Source organism: Saccopteryx leptura, chromosome 3 (genome assembly GCF_036850995.1).
Source record: "Saccopteryx leptura isolate mSacLep1 chromosome 3, mSacLep1_pri_phased_curated, whole genome shotgun sequence".
Taxonomy (NCBI): domain Eukaryota; kingdom Metazoa; phylum Chordata; class Mammalia; order Chiroptera; family Emballonuridae; genus Saccopteryx; species Saccopteryx leptura.
The window spans coordinates 257,119,700-257,138,984 of record NC_089505.1 but is presented as its reverse complement, the minus strand read 5'-3'; the positions used below and the strand labels follow the sequence as shown (position 1 = coordinate 257,138,984).

General features: G+C 38.3%; 2 protein-coding genes across 3 annotated transcripts in view; one reads left to right on the top strand and one right to left on the bottom strand.

Annotated features, from left to right (window-relative positions):
- REL (REL proto-oncogene, NF-kB subunit) overlaps positions 1 to 19,285 on the top strand; it is a 428,703-nt gene that overhangs the window by 74,221 nt on the left and 335,197 nt on the right. The gene's annotated exons all lie outside the window — the stretch shown is intronic.
- PUS10 (pseudouridine synthase 10) overlaps positions 1 to 19,285 on the bottom strand; it is a 76,691-nt gene that overhangs the window by 14,268 nt on the left and 43,138 nt on the right. For both annotated transcript variants that reach the window (XM_066378201.1, XM_066378200.1), the window contains exons 6-11: positions 15,036 to 15,147; positions 12,324 to 12,385; positions 11,989 to 12,034; positions 9,467 to 9,531; positions 7,799 to 7,884; positions 6,615 to 6,740 (exon numbers count right to left, since the gene is read on the bottom strand). In XM_066378201.1, the coding sequence (XP_066234298.1) occupies positions 6,615 to 6,740; positions 7,799 to 7,884; positions 9,467 to 9,531; positions 11,989 to 12,034; positions 12,324 to 12,385; positions 15,036 to 15,147 (497 nt within the window). The remainder of the gene's footprint in view (positions 1 to 6,614; positions 6,741 to 7,798; positions 7,885 to 9,466; positions 9,532 to 11,988; positions 12,035 to 12,323; positions 12,386 to 15,035; positions 15,148 to 19,285) is intronic.

Sequence of the window (19,285 nt, the reverse complement as noted above, 5' to 3'; positions counted from 1 at the left end):
GAGAGCCAACTCAGGCCCACAGGGAAAGCAAGGCCAGTCTTCTTCGATCAAGAATTATGAAAGGCTGGGTTGTTTTTGGAAGCCTGGTCAGTCATTAGAGTGGGAGGGTTTAAGGTGTCTGAACATGGAGCTTGAAGGCTAGACCTCAGGCTCATACCCTGGTTTACTCATTCAGGAACAAATCTCTACAGGATGCGTATGCAAGGCACTGTGTTAGATGATGGGAAGACAAAGGCAAACAAGATGGACACAGTTCTTGTCCTCACAGAGCTTGCTCTTTATGTAGGGATATGGACCATAATACAGCGGCCAGGGCCGGAAAAGTACAGAAACAGGCCTGCACACAGAGCACAACTGCAATATGAGCTATGAGGTTTGTGTCTGTTCCTCAGTAGTCCGGCCACTTCCAAAGGCACAGAGAAGGAAGTACAAGACCGCAGGGAAGAGGGCGGGGAAGGTGGAAGGAGGGTGAATACCATTTTGAAAGCATTTTCTCCCAGGAAAAATTCTAAATGCAAAATTTAGAAAAAGGAAGGCAAAAAGGCTTTAACATTCCTATGAAACTACACTCAAGATTAGCCCTCCTTTCTAGGATGTTTAGCTGAGAAGAAAGTAGGATTTCACCCTTCTTTTGTCTTGAAGAAATTACTTTAGCAAGCCAGGGCCAATGCTTGTTGGAAACACGGGCTCTGAGCTGTAGTGTGTTATACATTGCCTGGCAAAGTTGGTTCTCCTCTGCCCCACAGGGCCCCAAGCTGTGTATCTCACAGAGAGAAGCAAGCCAGGGCTGGCTGGCTAAGCACTAGACATTCAAGGAAGGTCTAGAACTCCCGCTGCTCGTTAGGCTCATAAATCTGGGTAACCTGTGTGGTGTTCTTCCTGAGGACTGGCCAAGGGGCAGCCATGAGGGGCACAAGGCCAGGCTCTGCTCCGGTGGACAATCTAGACCAGGTAGAAAGTAGGATTCCATGGACCAGTAAGTCCCAAAGAACCCTCCATTCCATATTTACACTCCATCATCAAGCTGTCACTAAACCCTCAGCAACATTAGTAGCTTTCAGTCACAGTAAACACACTCAAGAGTAGCACTAACTAGGGATGGAGAGCTAAATGGAGAGTTCAAAACGGCATCTGAGAAGATAAAAAATACTGACTCCATGGGGCTATGATTGGTCTTATGCATGTTCACCTCTATCTCCAAACCAGTGATAATGTAAGGAAATAGGAACCCACAGTGACTCAGCCATGACCTGCAACAGGTGGGAGTGTAGGAAATGAACAGGACACAGAGATAGGCCTACCAGTCACTGCTAAATCAGACCAGGAATCTCAAATACATAATAAATTAGCCCATAAAGCTTCCCACAAATTCCAGTGCATCAATGAGAAAGTGGGGCAGTAAGCTAGGCTTGAAAAGTCCAGAGAAACATTATAGTTTATCCTGACAAAGGGAGAAGGGGTATTTACTTTATCTTTTAGGGAAAAAATAAATGTACAGATTTGGACTGTACATTGAGAAATACTTTTGAGAGCAAGCTTCAAAACTTTATTTGCATACAATTATGAATAACAGCCAACAAAAAGGGGAAAAGGGACAAAGGAGCCACTGCCGTATTAGGAAACATGTGTTTACGTGTTTCCTGTGAATCTTTCTGCCTTCTGTCAAAGGAAGAGACGGTTCAAAAACACAAAACCAAGCGAAAGAATGATCAGGAACTATACAAGTGGTTCAACTAGCCTGCAGTGGCCCTCAGACCCGGGGCGGGTGATGGGACTGAAAGGTGGGCAGAGAACAGACAATGAATGCCTCAGAGCAGGGGTCGGGAACCTATGGCTCACAAGCCAGATGTGGCTCTTTTGATGGCTGCATCTGGCTCGCAGAAAAATCTTTAATAAAAAAATAACGTTAAAAATATAAAACATTCTCATGTATTACAATCCATTCATTACCATTCAACCTGAACTGCTCATGTTCAGGTTGCGGGTGGCTGGAGCCAATCACAGCTGTCCTCCAGGACAACACCAAATTTTTTTTGATGATGCTTAATGTACACGGGTCGTTGTGAGGTCAGGAAGTAAACTTCCCTCCTTTTAATCAAATAGTCAGCTAGCTAATTGCAGAAACCCTTTTGATGAAGAAGATGACTAAAAGAAAAAAAGATGAGGGTGATCATACTTTTCAGCAGGAATGGACAGAGGAATTCGCCTTTGTGGAGAGAGCAGGTTCTGCAGTGTTTCTAATATGCAATGATAAAATTGCATCAATGAAATGGTCAAATATAAAGCAGTACTTCGACACACGCCATACTATATTTGCATCGAAATATCTAGCAGGGGACAGCAGGAAGAAAGCATGTCAAGAGCTACTGTGCAGAGTGCAAGCTAGTCAGCAGCAACTCTGTGTTTGGACCCAACAAGGTGACTGGAATTTGGCTAGCTTTGCTGGTGCTTTAGCAATTGTGAGAAACGGAAAGCCATTCACAGATGGGGAGTATAACAAAACATTCATGCTTGATGTTGCCAATGAACTTTTTGACGACTTTTCAGATAAAGACAAGATAATCAAACAAATAAAAGACATGCCTCTGTTGGCAAGAACTGTTCATGATCGTACCATCATGATGGCAAATCAAATTGAGGCAACACAAGTGAAGGACATAAATGCAGCACCATTCTTTTCTCTTGCTTTGGATGAGTCAACAGACGTAAGCCATTTATCCCAGTTCAGCATGAATGCAAGGTATGCTGTCAGTGACACACTACGTGAAGAAAGTCTTGCTGTTTTGCCTATGAAAGAGACAACAAGAGGGGAAGATTTATTCAAGTCTTTCACTGAGTTTTCTAAAGAAAAAAATCTACCGATGGATAAACTTATTTCAGTGTATACTGATGCTGCTCCGTGCATGGTGGGGAAAAACAGAGGATTCGTAGCGCTTCCTCGTGAACATGAAAAGAGACCCATCCTGTTTTCACTGCATCCTACATTAGGAGGCGCTTTGTGCTCAGATGTGTGGTGAGCAGCTTGGTGAGGTGATGTCGCTGGTCATTCGAGTGGTCAACTTTATTGTTGCCCGAGTTTTAAATGATCGCCAGTTTAAAACACTGCTGGATGAAGTTGGGAATAATTATCCTGGTCTGCTTCTGCACAGCAATGTGCATTGGTTGTCAAGAGGGAAGGTGCTCAGCCGTTTCGCGGCTTCTCTGAGCAAAATCCGGACTTTTCTTTTTTTTTTTTTGTATTTTCTAAAGTTGGAAACGGGGAGGCAGTCAGACCGACTCCCGCATGCGCCTAACCGGGATCCACTCGGCATGCCCACCAGGGGGCGATGCTCTGCTCATCTGGGGCGTCGCTCTACCACGACCAGAGCCATTCTAGCGCCTGAGGCAGAGGCCACAGAGCCATCCTCAGCGCCTGGGCCAACTTTTACTCCAATGGAGCCTTGGCTGTGGGAGGGGAAGAGAGAGACAGAGAGGAAGGAGAGGGGGAGGGGTGGAGAAGCAGATGGGTGCTTCTCCTGTGTGCCCTGGCCAGGAATCGAACCCGGGACTCCTGCACGCCAGGCTGATGCTCTACCACTGAGCCAACCAGCCAGGGCCCGGACTTTTCTTGAAATGAAAAACGTTGAGCATCCTGAGTTAGCTAACACTGAGTGGCTCCTGAAGTTCTACTATCTCATGGACATGACTGAACATCTGAACCAGCTCAATGTGAAAATGCAAGGCATTGGAAATACAGTCTTATCCCTTCAACAAGCAGTGTTTGCATTTGAAAACAAGCTGAACTCTTCATCACTGACATTGAAACAGGTCTTTTACTACACTTTGAAAAACAGAGAAAGGTTAAAGATGCATGCACAGCAAGTGACCCTGCTCAACATCTTGATCTCCAGTAGCTAGCGGGCTTTACATCTAATCTCCTGCAGTCATTCAAAGCGCGCTTTGGAGAGTTCCATGAGCGCACTCGCCTTTTTAAGTTCATCACCCATCCACACGAGTGTGCAGTGGACAGCGCCGACCTGAGTTACATCCCCGGTGTCTCTGTCAGAGATTTTGAGCTACAAGCTGCTGACCTGAAGGCCTCAGACATGTGGGTGAATAAGTTCAAATCACTGAATGAAGATTTGGAAAGACTTGCACAACAGCAAGCAGAGTTGGCGAGCAAACACAGGTAGGGAGAAATGAAAAAACTTCAACCCGCGGACCAGCTGATTGTCAAAACTTGGAATGCACTTCCCGTCACATACCACACACTTCAGCATGTGAGCATTGCTGTACTGACAATGTTTGGCTCTGCATATGTATGTGAGCAGTCTTTCTCACATCTAAAGAATGTTAAGACCAACCTACGATCACGTTTAATGGATGGAAGTCTCAACGCCTGCATGAAGCTTAACCTCACCATGTATCAACCAGACTACAAAACCATCAGCAAAACCATGCAGCTCCAGAAGTCGCATTAATGGTAAGAAGTACTTTATTCATCATTGGTTAGCAACAGCATAACGTTATTAAAAATAATTCAGAGACTTATTGTACTTTAAAAGTGTTGGTCTTACATAAAATGCACACATTTGCTTGTATTTAGTGTTAAACATATTGTATGGCTCTCATGGAATTATATTTTAAAATATGTGGCATTCATGGCTCTCTCAGCCAAAAAGGTTTCCGACCCCTGCTTAGAATATCATGGTAAGTGGGTCAGGTTTTATCCTGTGGCTAGTCATTGACCAGTTTTCAGGAGGGAACCAACATGGCAAATATTATTCAATGAGTGATGTAATACATGTATAAGGGGGAAACTTTCTTAAGACACACTGATTTTGAGAATGTGTCAAAGTTTATTACTCATTAACTAGGCCATTAGCAAGCACATAATATGATGTGCCAATATGCAGTGGCTGAGAAACAAGTGTGCATCTCTCATTTCAGGGAAGGAACCTTTCTGTAAGTAGCTAGCTTCTGCATGCAACATTGGTTTATTTTTATAGAGCTATAAAAGTTAGGGGTACACTAGTCAGAACCATCTTCCCTGAGTTGTAATATGTGAACAAAAGAAATAACAAGTAACTCATCTGATAAAAAGCATGGGTTTAGCCAATTGATGCTATTAATCAAGCATTTCAAACAAGGTTTTACCCTTGTTTTTACCCAAGGTTTTACAAGAAGCCAATGTGCATAGAGGCCCAGAGGTCTGCTTTTTCTTAAATGGCTCTCAGATTTCCTCAGCACTCAACTATATGTGCTAAACACACAGTTTTATTTATTTTCAGTTTGGGGACAATTTTCCGCCCTCAAATGGAAAATGACAATGAACTCCCTTCATGAAAGACTGCAAGGGTGAAACACGCAGCTGTATCAGAGCCCCCAGCAGCCCTGTTCACAGTGGGGGCTTCCTTGGGACCCAAATAATCAGAACTGAAAGTTTCTTGAATCTTCTTACAGAAAGGTAGTAAAGTAGCCCCCAAAAAAAGTTTGAAAAAAATTTTTTGTGCCAAAGCCAAAGCTTTCTTTTCACTTCTTCATAACTTGGATACGCCTATAACCAGTGTGTACATATTAGAGTCAATAGATGAAAGCTCATGGCAATAGCCCAGAGTCTTTACAGCTAAGATTTTGGAAAATACTAGGTTGCTAGGTTACTCTATTCTTCCTTCAGTAAACAATTCTAAAGTCCCTGAAAAAGAGGGCCACTCTACCTGACAGGCAACAAATTATAAGAGGAATGTGGTTTGAAGTGTTTCTCTTTTCTCTTGACAAGCCAGAGAGCTGGAAGGGACAGCCATATTTCATCTCAGTCATCTGCTTGCCATTCCTAAAGCAAGTTTGTCTTAAGGTTTTTCAGAAAGAAGGATGGATGTCTAGTTGATTCCCTCAAAAAGATGTCCTAATTATTCTAGGAAACCCACTTCAAGACTGATGTACTTACTTACTGCCTACAGTTTTTCCTGACACAAAACATGATTTCCTGTGGTTGAAATCTTAGCCCCTTTCCTCTAGTCTAAACCTATGTGAAATCATGAGACTTTATGCTGCCTTTGACCTACCAGGCCTATTGAGACAAAGAAAACATAAACCTGACAGGATCTGACTCATCCCACAAACCTGGGCTTGTTAATGCCAAGGAAATTAAAATACAACACAACTCCCATTAAGTCTTTGTAAAATGGTAGCTGTTGGCTTCTTTTCCCTGGGCTTCACCTTTATCCCAGGATATATTAGTGGTTATGATGGAAGCCAGGCATTTGCCAGGCACAGAATGAGCAAGCCGTATTTCGATTTCTTCATACTTCCCATAAGAGGTCTAGGCTGAGGTGTCTCACGGTCAGAGCTGAAGTGCATTCATTTAAAGTAGGTTTTATTGTTTTGAATTTGCCCAGGAAAGAGCAATCATTTTGAAAGGGGAAAGGAATCCTTGGGCACCTTGGCACCAATCCAACCCTGGTCAGAGGAGCTCAGAACATGACAATCCTTGCTCACGGGAAGCTACCAGGCCAAGGCCATTGTCACCCCAGACTTGGTGGGAATTTACAAAATACAAAAATCTTCCCTGCCACCTCTAAGAAATCTATTCATGAGTGACAATGTGTTGAAAATATGAATAATGTAACACTTACTCTCTGCTTTGAATACTGTCAAAAGATGATCTGAAATCAATTCTTCCACTGAAGATTCCAGCTTCCTCTCTCCATCAATTATCCAAGGAGTTTGTGGTAGATTCCTAGAGTATTTATTGTATCTCCCTGCCAGGGAAATAAATACAAGGTAGGCTAGATGGACTGGTGTGATTAACACAATGGGATAAAAAGAGCAGCAACACTATTTACTGAGTGCCAATATCCTATGATATAAAATAAGGCTTAGCATTCAACTAACTTATAATCTCATTTGGGGAGCCAGCAGAAAGACATATAGATAATTAAATGATAATATAAATACTTAAGAAAACAATAGACGAGTGGCTAAAGATGTGATATGAATCATTAAATTTGTTCTAAAGGAATGCTCAATATATTTATTAATCTGACTGGTTGACTGAACAAATTATATTACAGAAATACCAAGAATCTTTTTTTTTTTAAAGAGAAACTACTGCTTTTACAACTGATAAATAATACTTTCAATGTAATAGTCATTAGTGATAATATATTCCAAAGAATTCAAATACAGGAAATTTTGAAGTTTTTGTAATTAAAAAAAAAAAAACCCTAATAGAATATGACTCATTGCTTTCTGAATAAAGCTATCCTAAGGCTGGTAGCTTTCATTACCTTATCTCATTCAACAGTCAAAACTAAAGATCAATTTCATTTCAACAATTACTATAAAACAGCTGTAGCTTTCAAAACAAAAACTGTCCACTAGATTACTCCTTGGGAAAGTCAATGCAACAATTTTTTTTTAAGCAGAAGTCAAGTGTTTATTCATTTTCCAGATAATAAAAATTTTTTTCAAGTTTGCTTTCATGTTGTAAAACAAAAAATCCTCTCCACTCTGTTTCTCCTGACCCATCTGGTCTCAACATCTACCCATATTCCCACTTGGCCCTCTCTCATGGAAACTATTAAAATCTGGGAAGTGCCATTTCCCTTTGGTGTGGCATTTTAAATAACTCACCTCCAAGTGACTTTAAGAATGTCTATACAACCTAAAATAAGCTTGGTTATCAGTTCTAGTTCTCAGAGAGTTAACTAATCAGAACCTAACAACAACAATAAGAAGGAAAGAGAGAAATCAGTTGAGTTTTTCAGAAAGGAGAGTAAGCTGACAGTGTAAGTATATTCTAAACTAAAATATTTACCAGCCACAAAAACAGCACCATGAGTACATTCAGTTTCAAGAACAGTGCATACATTCTTTGGTGAGTTTGGAGGACAAGGAAACTGCCTGCAAAACAAAATAAATTATACAGCTACTATATATTCCAGACATGATATTGAAACACATGACTACAATGAATCAGCATTGTCTGAGACACACACAGCCTGAAACTCTCAAGGATTAATCCTTTCCCTAACTTTAAGTTTAGGAACAATAAGAATCTTTTAGGCCTCTAGACTAGAGTAACACTTTTAATACATAAGAGTGTCACTAGGTAATCAGGGCTCTGATTTACTGCTACCTTTCATGTCTAGGAGGTCTCATGTTCCCAGATGATAATTTTCATTGGCCTTAGGATTTGGGAGAAAAATTCACATTTATGAAGTAGAAGCCATGTTGCTACCCATGAACACTTGCTGCTTGGCTTACAAAAAACCTCAATCATTTGGGGAAAGCTGGTGTGCAGTGAGAAAGGTCACTTAAGTGCCACCATTTTTCAGGTTTTTTTCCTTCTCATTCCAACAGTAACCTTGGGAATCAGACCAAAGAGCCAGAGAAAGTGGCATGTGGCAGAGTCTGCCCTTGTAGCTAAGAAACTTCAACTGAGAACAGAGGGAAGAGCATTGTATAGCTTTATTCTCTGTCCACCATCTGGGCACTGCCACAGCCGTGGACTGGGCAGACCCATACATGACTAGATATGGTCTAAATGCAAGATGCTTAGCTTGAAAATTTCATGCAGTTTCCCAAAATGTCTCAACAAAAAAATCATGTGGGAACTCAGGAATTATTCCCTGTAGAGAGTAACTGTCTTTATTTTCTAAAATTTAATGAAAATATTTTCATTTTTAGTCAGTAAAATATACAAAACCTTCCTCCTAACTTCTTTTTAAAAAAATATTTTTAAGACTTTATTTATTCATTTTGGAGAGAGAGAGAGAAAGAAAATGAGAGACAGAGAGAAAGAAGGGGGGAGGAGCAGGAAGCATCAACTCCCATATATGCCTTGACCAAGTGAGGCCAGGGTTTCGAACCTATGACCTGAGCGTTCCAGGTTGACGCTTTATCCACTGCGCCACCACAGGTCAGGCCCTCCTAACTTCACTGTTTGAAATTTATTCACAGATATTCTAGAAGGATAGCAATGACAATATTTTATTAAATAAAATAAATACTTTACTGATTTTTATTAAATAATATTTTATTCACTGAGAATTAAAATATGCGGCATATTCTATTTCAGCCTATTTTGACAAGCGAGGAGACTCCTGAGCCTTTCTCTCTGTCTTCTGGAGAAGGACGATAGCATGAAATGCAGGATTTTGATCAGAGAGTCAGGAAACCTGGTGCCATACTCACTACTCTCTGTTACCCAGTTGAAATCTTATGCAAGTCAACTTCCTCTAAAAGGTAAGGCAGATGGACTTAATTCATAAGTTCAAATTTATTTGGCAAACATTTATTGAACCCGACTGCACGCCTGCTACTGAGTCAGGAATGGGGATATAATGATGACCGAGGCACGATCCCGGTCCCTGAAATACATCCGGTCTTGTCTGAGAGACAGATACGATAATTCAGATCACCACTAACATCCCCTTTATTTTAAAATTCCATGATGCTTCCTTGTTTCTATACTTCTACTTACTTGCGGAAATCCTCTTCTTTTATCTTATTCAGAGCTTTCATAACTGCCATTCTGGTGAATACTGACTAGATAGGGTAAAATGGAAAGAAAAGACATTTTGTCACTTAGACAAGAAAACATAGAGGTAAAACACAGGACATGGTTGGAGAAATTATACCATTTTAAACAATACTTAAAAGGGAGAAATATTTAATAGCTTCAAGAAAATAAGTAAAACGTGAGTTTTCACACTGTCAGTTCTGTAACTGGTGTACTTCTACAGCCCTTCGCTCCAGCTAGTCTATGTCAATAGTACCAGGAAGACCACTCCCCTCAGAATGTGGCCTTCTCCAAACACATGCATGATGACATTGCAGGAAATGTGCTTGGAATATCTTTTCCCAGACCTCAAAGGGAATTTATGTCTATTCACCTACCTTTTCTTCCCTGCATCACTTCAGGGGCCACAGTATGTAACTTAGGAGCTGGCGTACAGGGTAAGGGATAAAACAGAGCCAAGCAGCCTGCCCCGGCATCTAGCAACTCAACATTACTCTCCAGCCATGAAGTAAACAAATTCACTATGCTGAACAGAAGGGCATATACAACAAATATCTCACTTAAGGCTTTTTAAAATAAGAAAAGCCAAATCACATGGTAGGCATACTAGAACTAATCAGTGTATATGATTTACTATGATAAATCACAATAATTTCTTTTGTTATGAGAAATTACACTTGACTGAAAAGGGGTACAATGTAGACTTCTCAACAGTTTATCATCAAAACAATAATTTTCTAAACCACATTCTGGGGAACCCCAACGTATCATAGGGTTAGACCTGGAAATTAAGTGCCTGTTTGTTCATACAGGAAATTTTAGCCCTGAAATAACCTCAAAAGGTCATTCAATTTACTCCCAGCCATAAGGCAGGAAAACTAAAGTTAAGACTATACATTACCTACTGGCCAAATGGTGTGGTGTCTATAATGCTTTGACAAACTTTCCTTTATCCTATTATTTGATGCTGGTATTTGTATATTTCCTCAAAGGTAACAAAAATAAACCTAGACCTTTGATATAAATAAGGCTTACAGGTCATTAGGGCAGAGCTTCCCAAATGGTATGGCAAAGCAGTGAGCTTCAGTTGTGCCAAGATATCAATCCCTATAGGTCAGTGGTAGTCGACCTGGTCCCTACCGCCCACTAGTGGGCATTCCAGCTTTCATGGTGGGCAGTAGCAGAACAACCAAAGTATAAATAAAAAGATAGATTTAACTATAGTAAGTTGTTTTATAAAGATTTATTCTGCCAAACTTAGCGAAAATCTGACATAAAGTACTTGGTAAGTAATTATTATTATATGCTTTAACTTGCTGTAACTCTGCTCTATAAATTTTATAAAATAAAGTTACTTCCCTACTTTAGAAATCACCATTACTGTGGAACCGGTGGGCTGTTAGTAAATTTTACTTCTGACAGAGATACAAAAGTGGGCGGTAGGTATAAAAAGGTTGACTCCCCCTGCTATAGATCTTAAGGGCTGAGGCCCAGGGCCTGAGAGCGCAGGAGCCCCCAGGTCTACAGCTTCCAACTTAGAGCGATTTTATCTATTAACCTCACAGTGCTGAGCAAACATGGTAATGTTCCAGGTATGCCGTGATATGAGAAAAGTAGGAAAACATTGCTTTAGACTTGGTCTGCATTTCTAATTATTTCTGCACAGGGCATTCAGCACAGGTTACACCCCCCAGCCCCACCCAGTTCTAAAAGGCCTAGTCATCAGTCAAAGCAAGAGGAAGATCAAATGAAGTTATGTTTGACAATAAACTTACAGTCTTTTTAACAACCAGAACAGCAAAATGGATGTAATTTAGGAATGCCTGAGTCTGCATAAAACCAGCCCAGTAACTGGGACACGAAAGCTTGCCAGTTTCATGCCATGCCATTCTATCCTGGCAAAATAGAAGCTAAAAGTAAATGCCAACTAATTTGCTCATTAACATGAAGACCAGTTCACATCAGACAGTAAAGGGGGTTTTGAATTATATGCCCTTTTTGCAAATGTAGCTTGAAACAGGCTTTATTAATTCAGGATTTTCTTAAACAAAATTATTTACATTGGATTACATTTTTTTAGAACACAAATTGCTAGAAAATGGATATTAGACAAATTGGAATGCTGTTGAATTTACCACAGATTTTCCCAGATGATGTAATTTTGGGAATTAAAATCTAAAAGTCAAATTTTCCCAAATGGGTAACAGAAACATCATTGAAAACCCAGTTCTAAATTCATCATCAGGGGAACGATCCAGACAGTAACACAAACGTGAGAATAACTGTATGTTGTGGCTTTCAAGCCACAGGCAAAGGTGTTAAGAGTTGAAAAAAATAAAAATAAATGTAGCAAATGAAAATATTTCAAGACTAATTCATAGTAAAATAGATTGTCATATTACTAATGCATACCTTTTTTGTTGTTAATTTGAATATTCAGCTCAGACACAACTCATTAAAGAATAAGAACCAAGAACTCTTACCTGCTTATTTTTGGCTGGCTTGAAACAATCTGGGCAAATTGCACGTCTAAAATTCAAGTTAATATAAAAGGTTAATGAGTTTATTTTGAGGTGGATATAATTCAAATATATTTTATATAACACGGCTGTTAAAACTCAGGATATAAGGAGCACACAAAATAAATCCCTACAAGCATTGGTTTGCCTAGTCCCTTATGTTAAAGAGCACATTTTAAACCTACTAAGACAAGACAAGTTCTGATAAACTTATTAGAAGGAGGAGCAATACTATTTTCATGAAAAACAAAAAGCATTAACAATGTTACACAATCAACACTGTTTACAAGGCAACTTACAGGAAGTGGCAATCCTCAACTGTTTCTGGGTGAGCAAAGACCACACTCACTTCAAACAAGCTCTAAAAATTAAAAAGACAGTTTAAAAATGAGCAAAAGGAAACCAACAGCTAACAATTTATGAATGGAAACAAATTAAACTCCCAAAGGTTGGCTCAGAAAGAGTGACAAGGAAAACGGGAAATACAACTCTTTTCAAATGGGTTTGTTCACAGAGCAGCTGTAAAGGAAATGATCTTTTTTTTTTAACTCCCAAAGTTTAATCACTAGCGATCCTACCAAAAATCAAGTTAAAAATTTTTTTTAATAAATTTGTATGATTTTTTTATGTGTATATAAATTAGGTGTGAAGATGAATGAAGATTAAGGGAACTGAAAAGAGATAACAGAAAGAAATGAAGAGTTGTTTCAGTCAATACTATGATTAGAATTACTAGCAAAACAAAAAGCATTTTACTCACACGCTTAAAAACTCTGTACGAGACTTTTAAAGAATGCCCAAACTTAATAAATTTGAGGGTTGTTTTTTTTTTTTTGTATTTTTCTGAAGCTGGAAACGGGGAGAGACAGTCAGACAGACTCCCGCATGCGCCCTACCGGGATCCACCCGGCACGCCCACCAGGGGCGATGCTCTGCCCACCAGGGGGTGATGCTCTGCCCCTCCGGGGTGTCGCTCTGCTGCAACCAGAGCCACTCTAGCGCCTGGGGCAGAGGCCAAGGAGCCATCCCCAGCGCCCGGGCCATCTTTGCTCCAATGGAGCCTCGGCTGCGGGAGGGGAAGAGAGAGACAGAGAGGAAGGAGAGGGGGAGGGGTGGAGAAGCAGATGGGCGCTTCTCCTGTGTGCCCTGGACGGGAATCGAACCCGGGACTTCTGCACGCCAGGCCGACGCTCTACCACTGAGCCAACAGGCCAGGGCCAATAAATTTGAGTTTTAAAAGAGAGATTTTTTTTTTTTTGGTCATATTACAAAAGCAATACATATAAGTTATAAAAGAAGTCAAACACAGGGTGGGTTTTCAACTCCACTCTACTGAGGCAGAACTAGTAACAGTCTGGTGTGTCTCCTTCAAGCCATTTTTATGAATATAAACATAAATGTACAGTATATACTTCTTGGGATATTAAACATACATTTGGATAATCACTTTATTCAATTAATATTATGTGTCATGGACATCTTTTCAACTTTAGGGACTGTTGGACATTTTAGTTGTAAGTTTTCTATTATTAAAAAATGCTAAAATAAACATCTTTGTATTTAAAAAAAAGCACAATTTCACACTCTGTGTACACTGATCTACATGGAGAATATATGAAATACTATACTGCGAAAGGATATGAATGTCATACCACGTGATAATCTTATCTTTTTTATTGAATTCTATATTTACTGATTTCATTGGATTGTCGGCAAACCTGTTAGCTACTACTTTAGAATCAATAGTGAATAGTGGCTTTTTTGCTCTCTATTCTAATCTACAAAATAAAACTAAAATTACAATACATTCTTTTTACTCAAGAAAACTTCAATCCTTCTGAGTCTATTAGAACATTATTACATCTTCTGTTTCCTATTTTCTGTTCTGATTCAACATGTAACAAATCATTTGTAAATTTTGAGGTAAAAATATTTTGCATCAATGACTTCTCTAATTTCCAAAGTACTTTCATTACCTCATTTCCTCTTCATACTATCTGTGGTGGTTTTATTTTCTGTTCTCTTGTATTAAATGACAAGAGTTTATTCTTACTAACTGAGGGAAACAGCTAATTCAAAATAGTAAAAAAAAAAAATTAACTCTTTAGCTTTGAAAAATGGTTTTATGATTTTACTTAAATAGGCATGTGTCTGATATTAAGGGAATTTCCTTCAAGCAAAATGAGGCCATACTATTAAAATCTAATTTAAGATGAGCTGAGAATATGTACTGTTTCTACATTAGGAAACTTGTTGAGCTCTTCCCTAAAATTCAATCCATTCCAGAGACTAAGGTAAGGTGTGCTCTGGAATTGGGGAGATGGCTGAGTATTCCAGTTTCAAAGGCAATCTGTCTAAAATTAAACAGAGGGACTTGAGCAACTAACAAGATAGGGCAGACTGAGTTCATGATCGCTGAAGTTGAGTAGATTCTGTCTCCATATTTGAAAACAAGATTAGTCACAAATAACAAAATTTAGTCTAGAGTTGACTCTACGCTTGCTCAGTTATTTATGTCTTGCTTTGTATTAGTAAATCTCTCTCTACAATGAAAATATAAGTATATTAAAGGCTTAGATTCATGTCTAACCTTTTAAAGCCAATTAAGGTACACTACACCTGTTATAAGTGTCCTAGATCACAAAGAAGTCTTTAAAAACAGAGTCCTGGCCAGTTAGCTCCATTGGGTAGAGTGTTATACCAAAATGACAAACTTGCAGGTTTGATCCTGGTATGGGAAGCAACCAATGAATGCACAAGAAAGTGGAACAAAAGAATACTTCTCTCCCTCTCTCCCTCCCTCTCTCTCAGTCTCTCTAAAATCAATCAATCAATAATTGAAAAAAAGAAAGAAAAATGTCAACCTCAGTTTAAGACATTTTAAAGGCTTAAAAATTCTTCATTGGATTATTTAAATAGAAGATTCTTTTGGCTAAGCAAAACTCTATCATACAGTGAAGTAAGACTAGTAAAACCAGAGAACAAAATTAACAACATTGATGACCCAATACCTTTCCATCAATGGGAACACCCAGTGCCTCTGAAAACAGGGGGTGAGTTATCCATTTGTAGGCTTCTTTTAGCTGAACTATGTCATTTCTTCCCAGCGACAGACTCTGCTTTCTGAACAACATAAAAATTAGTTCACTGACATGAAAAACTTCAATTTTTCTACTAAAGGCAAGAGTTTATGCAATTATAAAACAAATATTTACTAAGTGCCTACTATGTCCCATGCTCTATTTTACACATTAAAAAGTAGAGACAAAGCAAACAAAGATTCACTAGTAAATTCAAGAAACTGCTTCTTTTTATGGTATGTAGGACAGTTTATACAGTTTCTTTTTTTTTTTTTTTTGATATTTTTGTTTTTTTAATTTTTTTATTTATTCATTTTAGAGAAGAGAGAGAGAGAGAGAGAGAAGGGGGGGAGGAGCAGGAAGCATCAACTCCCATATATGCCTTGACTAGGCAGGCCCAGGGTTTTGAACTGGCAACCTCAGCATTCCAGGCCGACGCTTTATCCACTGCGCCACCACAGGTCAGGCAGTTTATACAGTTTCAAAAGCAAAAGCATACTAATGAGTTCTTCTGAGTTATAATTGCCAGATTCCAGAATTTATACATCAAAAGAAAGAAAGGTGGAATTGAGAGGTCTGTTTATAGTTCAGAAATTACAAAACTGCGTATTGCAATCATCTCATCCAGACTAAAAATGTTTGCAGCTATTCTCTTCCTGATAATGAGGCTTATGGGAAATCAATGTAAAAGCTGTACTTGTCTTTACTGCTGAAGAAGAAATATTAAATCCTAAAGTATCAATGTTCTGAAATGCTCATCAACTTAATATCATATAAATGTCTGATAAAAATCTGACATTCCCCCAAAATCTACTTATGAGCCAATAAATAGGTTTTGGGAAGTCCCAGTTATGATTTCTAGCTTTTAGTTTATAACCTAAAATTGTGATAGAAAGGAACTGAGGTAAAAGAAAAGAAAAACATGGTATGGTATTATTAAAACTGCTCTACCCTGCTGATGACACTGCAGTGTCACTTAATAAACTAACAAGCCCACATCATTCATATAATTAAGACTTCAGATCAGTCTTATGGCTATTCATATGGCTACATTTAACAAAAAAGATATTAAGGGTCAACTTGTGATTCATTTCTTTATTTTTATTTTCTTAAGTGAGAAGCAGGGAGGCAGAGAGACAGACTCCCACATGCGTCCTGTCCAGGATCCACCTGGCAAGCCCCCTATGGGGTTATGCTTAGCCAGTGTTTCCCAACCTTTTTTGTGCCATGCCCCACCTTAATCTTTCTAAAATTTTTATGTCCCCCCCATGTAACATAATTTTTAACATTAAAAAATTGATTTGTTCACTTAATAAACATAAATGATAGGTTCTAGGAAGAAATCACTATGAAATTGTTAACAAAACACAGTAAGTAAAATTTCAAAACATATAATGAAAAACAGAAATTTAAATTCCAAATAATTTTAATACAGATTTTTCTATATTAATTTAGTGTGATCCTTGCGCTTGATGCTTGCTGCACAGAGATTTTATATTAGGTTCCAATTTGGTTAGCTTTAGTCTCAAGTCTCCACGTTGTGTTATATCCAGCCGATTTCTTTTTTTTTTACCAGTAAATCATTTACAGCACTAAATCCACATTCACCTAAAAATGAAGATGGAAATGGTAGCAATAGTTTTCTTGCACATTTGGTTGAATTTGGGTATTTGATTTCTGTTTCCTCACAAAGCCATGCCATCACTCCTTTGATATTAAATAAAGCTTTAACCGACTCATCATTTTGCAATTCTGCGAGTTCTTCTTGATACTGCATATTTGATATATCAGACAAATCCACTAACATTGGCTGCATCATCTATGTTGGGAAATCAATTTGTTTTAAATCAGAAAATCTTTCTTTTAAATCAGCCGATAGAATATTCAAATGATTGACAATAACAAGTAAAGCGGTATCAGTTACTTCACATTTTTGGAGCCAATGAAACTGTTTAAAGTTTTTGTTGTTAATATGTTTCTGACATAACTCAATATTGGTAATGAAACCAAATATCTTTGCTTTTGCATCGACAAGTTTTATTTGTTCCTTGAAGTTGCTTATTTAATATATTTAGTTTTTCAAAGATATCGGCTAAATAACTCACAAATGCTTTACCATCTATTGTTAACAGATACTTCATTTCAGGTTTGTCGCTTAAAAAATCACTAAGAGTATCAAACAGTTCCATAAATCTTTTCAAACAGTTTCCTTTAGATAGCCATCTTACTTCAGTATGAAGTAAAAGTCTCACATGGTCTTCATTTTGTTCTTCACAAAATAGCTTGAAAAGACGCTCACATTTGGCACTAGCTTTAATAGCATTAACACACTTTATTACTGTATGTAATACTTCATTCAGAACAGGCGAGATGTTTTTAGCTACCAAGTTTTCCCTATGAATTACACAATGCACAAGAATCATTTCTGGATTCGCATCTTTCATCAATTTTAAGCAGCCATTTTTCTTGCCCATCATATTGGGAGCACCATCTGCAGCACAAGATGTTATATTTTTCATTGGTATATCATTGACATCTAAGTAGTTTTTTAGCTTATTATATATATTTTTGGAGGTAGTGGTGCTTTCTAATCTTTTACAGAACAACATTTCTTCAGCAAAATGTCCTTTATCAATATATCTTACGTAAGTTATCAATACTGCCTCACTGTCTCTCAAAGTTGATTCATCCATTTTCAAGGAGAATTTTCTTGTTTTCAGCTTTTCAATAAGTTGTTTTTCAATATCCTCACTCATTTCGTCTATTCTTCTGCTAACAGAATTGTTACTGAGTGGCATAGCTTTTACATCTTTGTCATCTTTTTCAAGAACCGTTTTTAGAAATGCTGATATTAAATATGTGTTAAAATATATTCAATGTGACATAGAGTAAACATATACTAAAAATTCATATTTATTTAAATGTATATAACACATTTACTACACTACCACCGCAAATCAAAAGGTATCTATATTTTTCCACTTGACAAAATTTTCTGGAAAGTTATGCTTCTAAAATTAAAATTGTCGTGCATGCACTATTATAGCCCCAATAATATTTATAAAATATTAGTGCTTTCTAGCCCTGATGCAAGAAGTACTTAATAGTTTAATATTGATAAAAATAAAATCAAATACTTACCAATTATATCTATACAATATATATGTATATTTATTAAATCAACGAGCTTTTACAACAGTTTTGACTGACACTTATTTCAAATTAACACCAACTGAATGATGTGAAACACTACAGAAGTTGAGATGGGCCAATTAGGTGAGAATAACTGCGTTGTTTAGCGAGTTTTTAAAACGTCTGGGGTTCCCCGCGGCAGACGGCACGCTCCGCGGTGAACCCAGGACGAAGTTTACTTGACGACGCCAATCACCCAGTTGATATTTTGGTCTCGTCAAACGAAATTATACTTAATAATTATTTACCGCAATTATTTAAGAATTGCATTTTTTGTTAAATTTGGCACCGATATCTAGCATTGCATTTAAATGGCCCGGGGCGAAAGAGTTAAAGTCGTGTGAGTCCATTTTCAAATTGCCCCCCTTAACTATCAAATTGCCCCCCTGTGGGTCGTGGGCCCCACGTTGGGAAACTCTGGCTTAGACCATCTGGGGCCGTTGCTCCATTGCTTGGCAACCAAGCTATTTTTAGCACCTGAGGCAAGGCACTGGAGCCGTCCTCAGCACACAGAAACACATGCTCCAACAGAGCCATGGCTGTGGGAGAGGAAGAAAGAGATGGGGGGGAGAAGCAGATGGTTGCTTCTCCTATGTACCATGACCGGGGATTGAACCTGGGACATCCACATGCCAGGCTGATGCTCTATCACTGAGTCAATCGGCCAGGGCGTGATTCATTTCTTTAAATATCTAATTATCACTGATAGAAATGATTACTTATAGCCAATGTTCATTATAATTTAATTCTTCAAGGCCAAAAGACACTCCTAACTGAAGGTAGAAAACACAAAAGTAATTTAACTAATGGCTAAATTTAATTGATCTTTAAAAAACAAATATATAAAGACCAATGTCTCTTAAAAATGCAAATTAAGAATTTAACCCATTCTATATCTAGCTGAGAACATAACTGGTTACATAGAACCCTTTCCTATGCTTTGTTATTGTGGTTTAACAATGAAGTTACCAGATAAGCCCTAAGCCTGA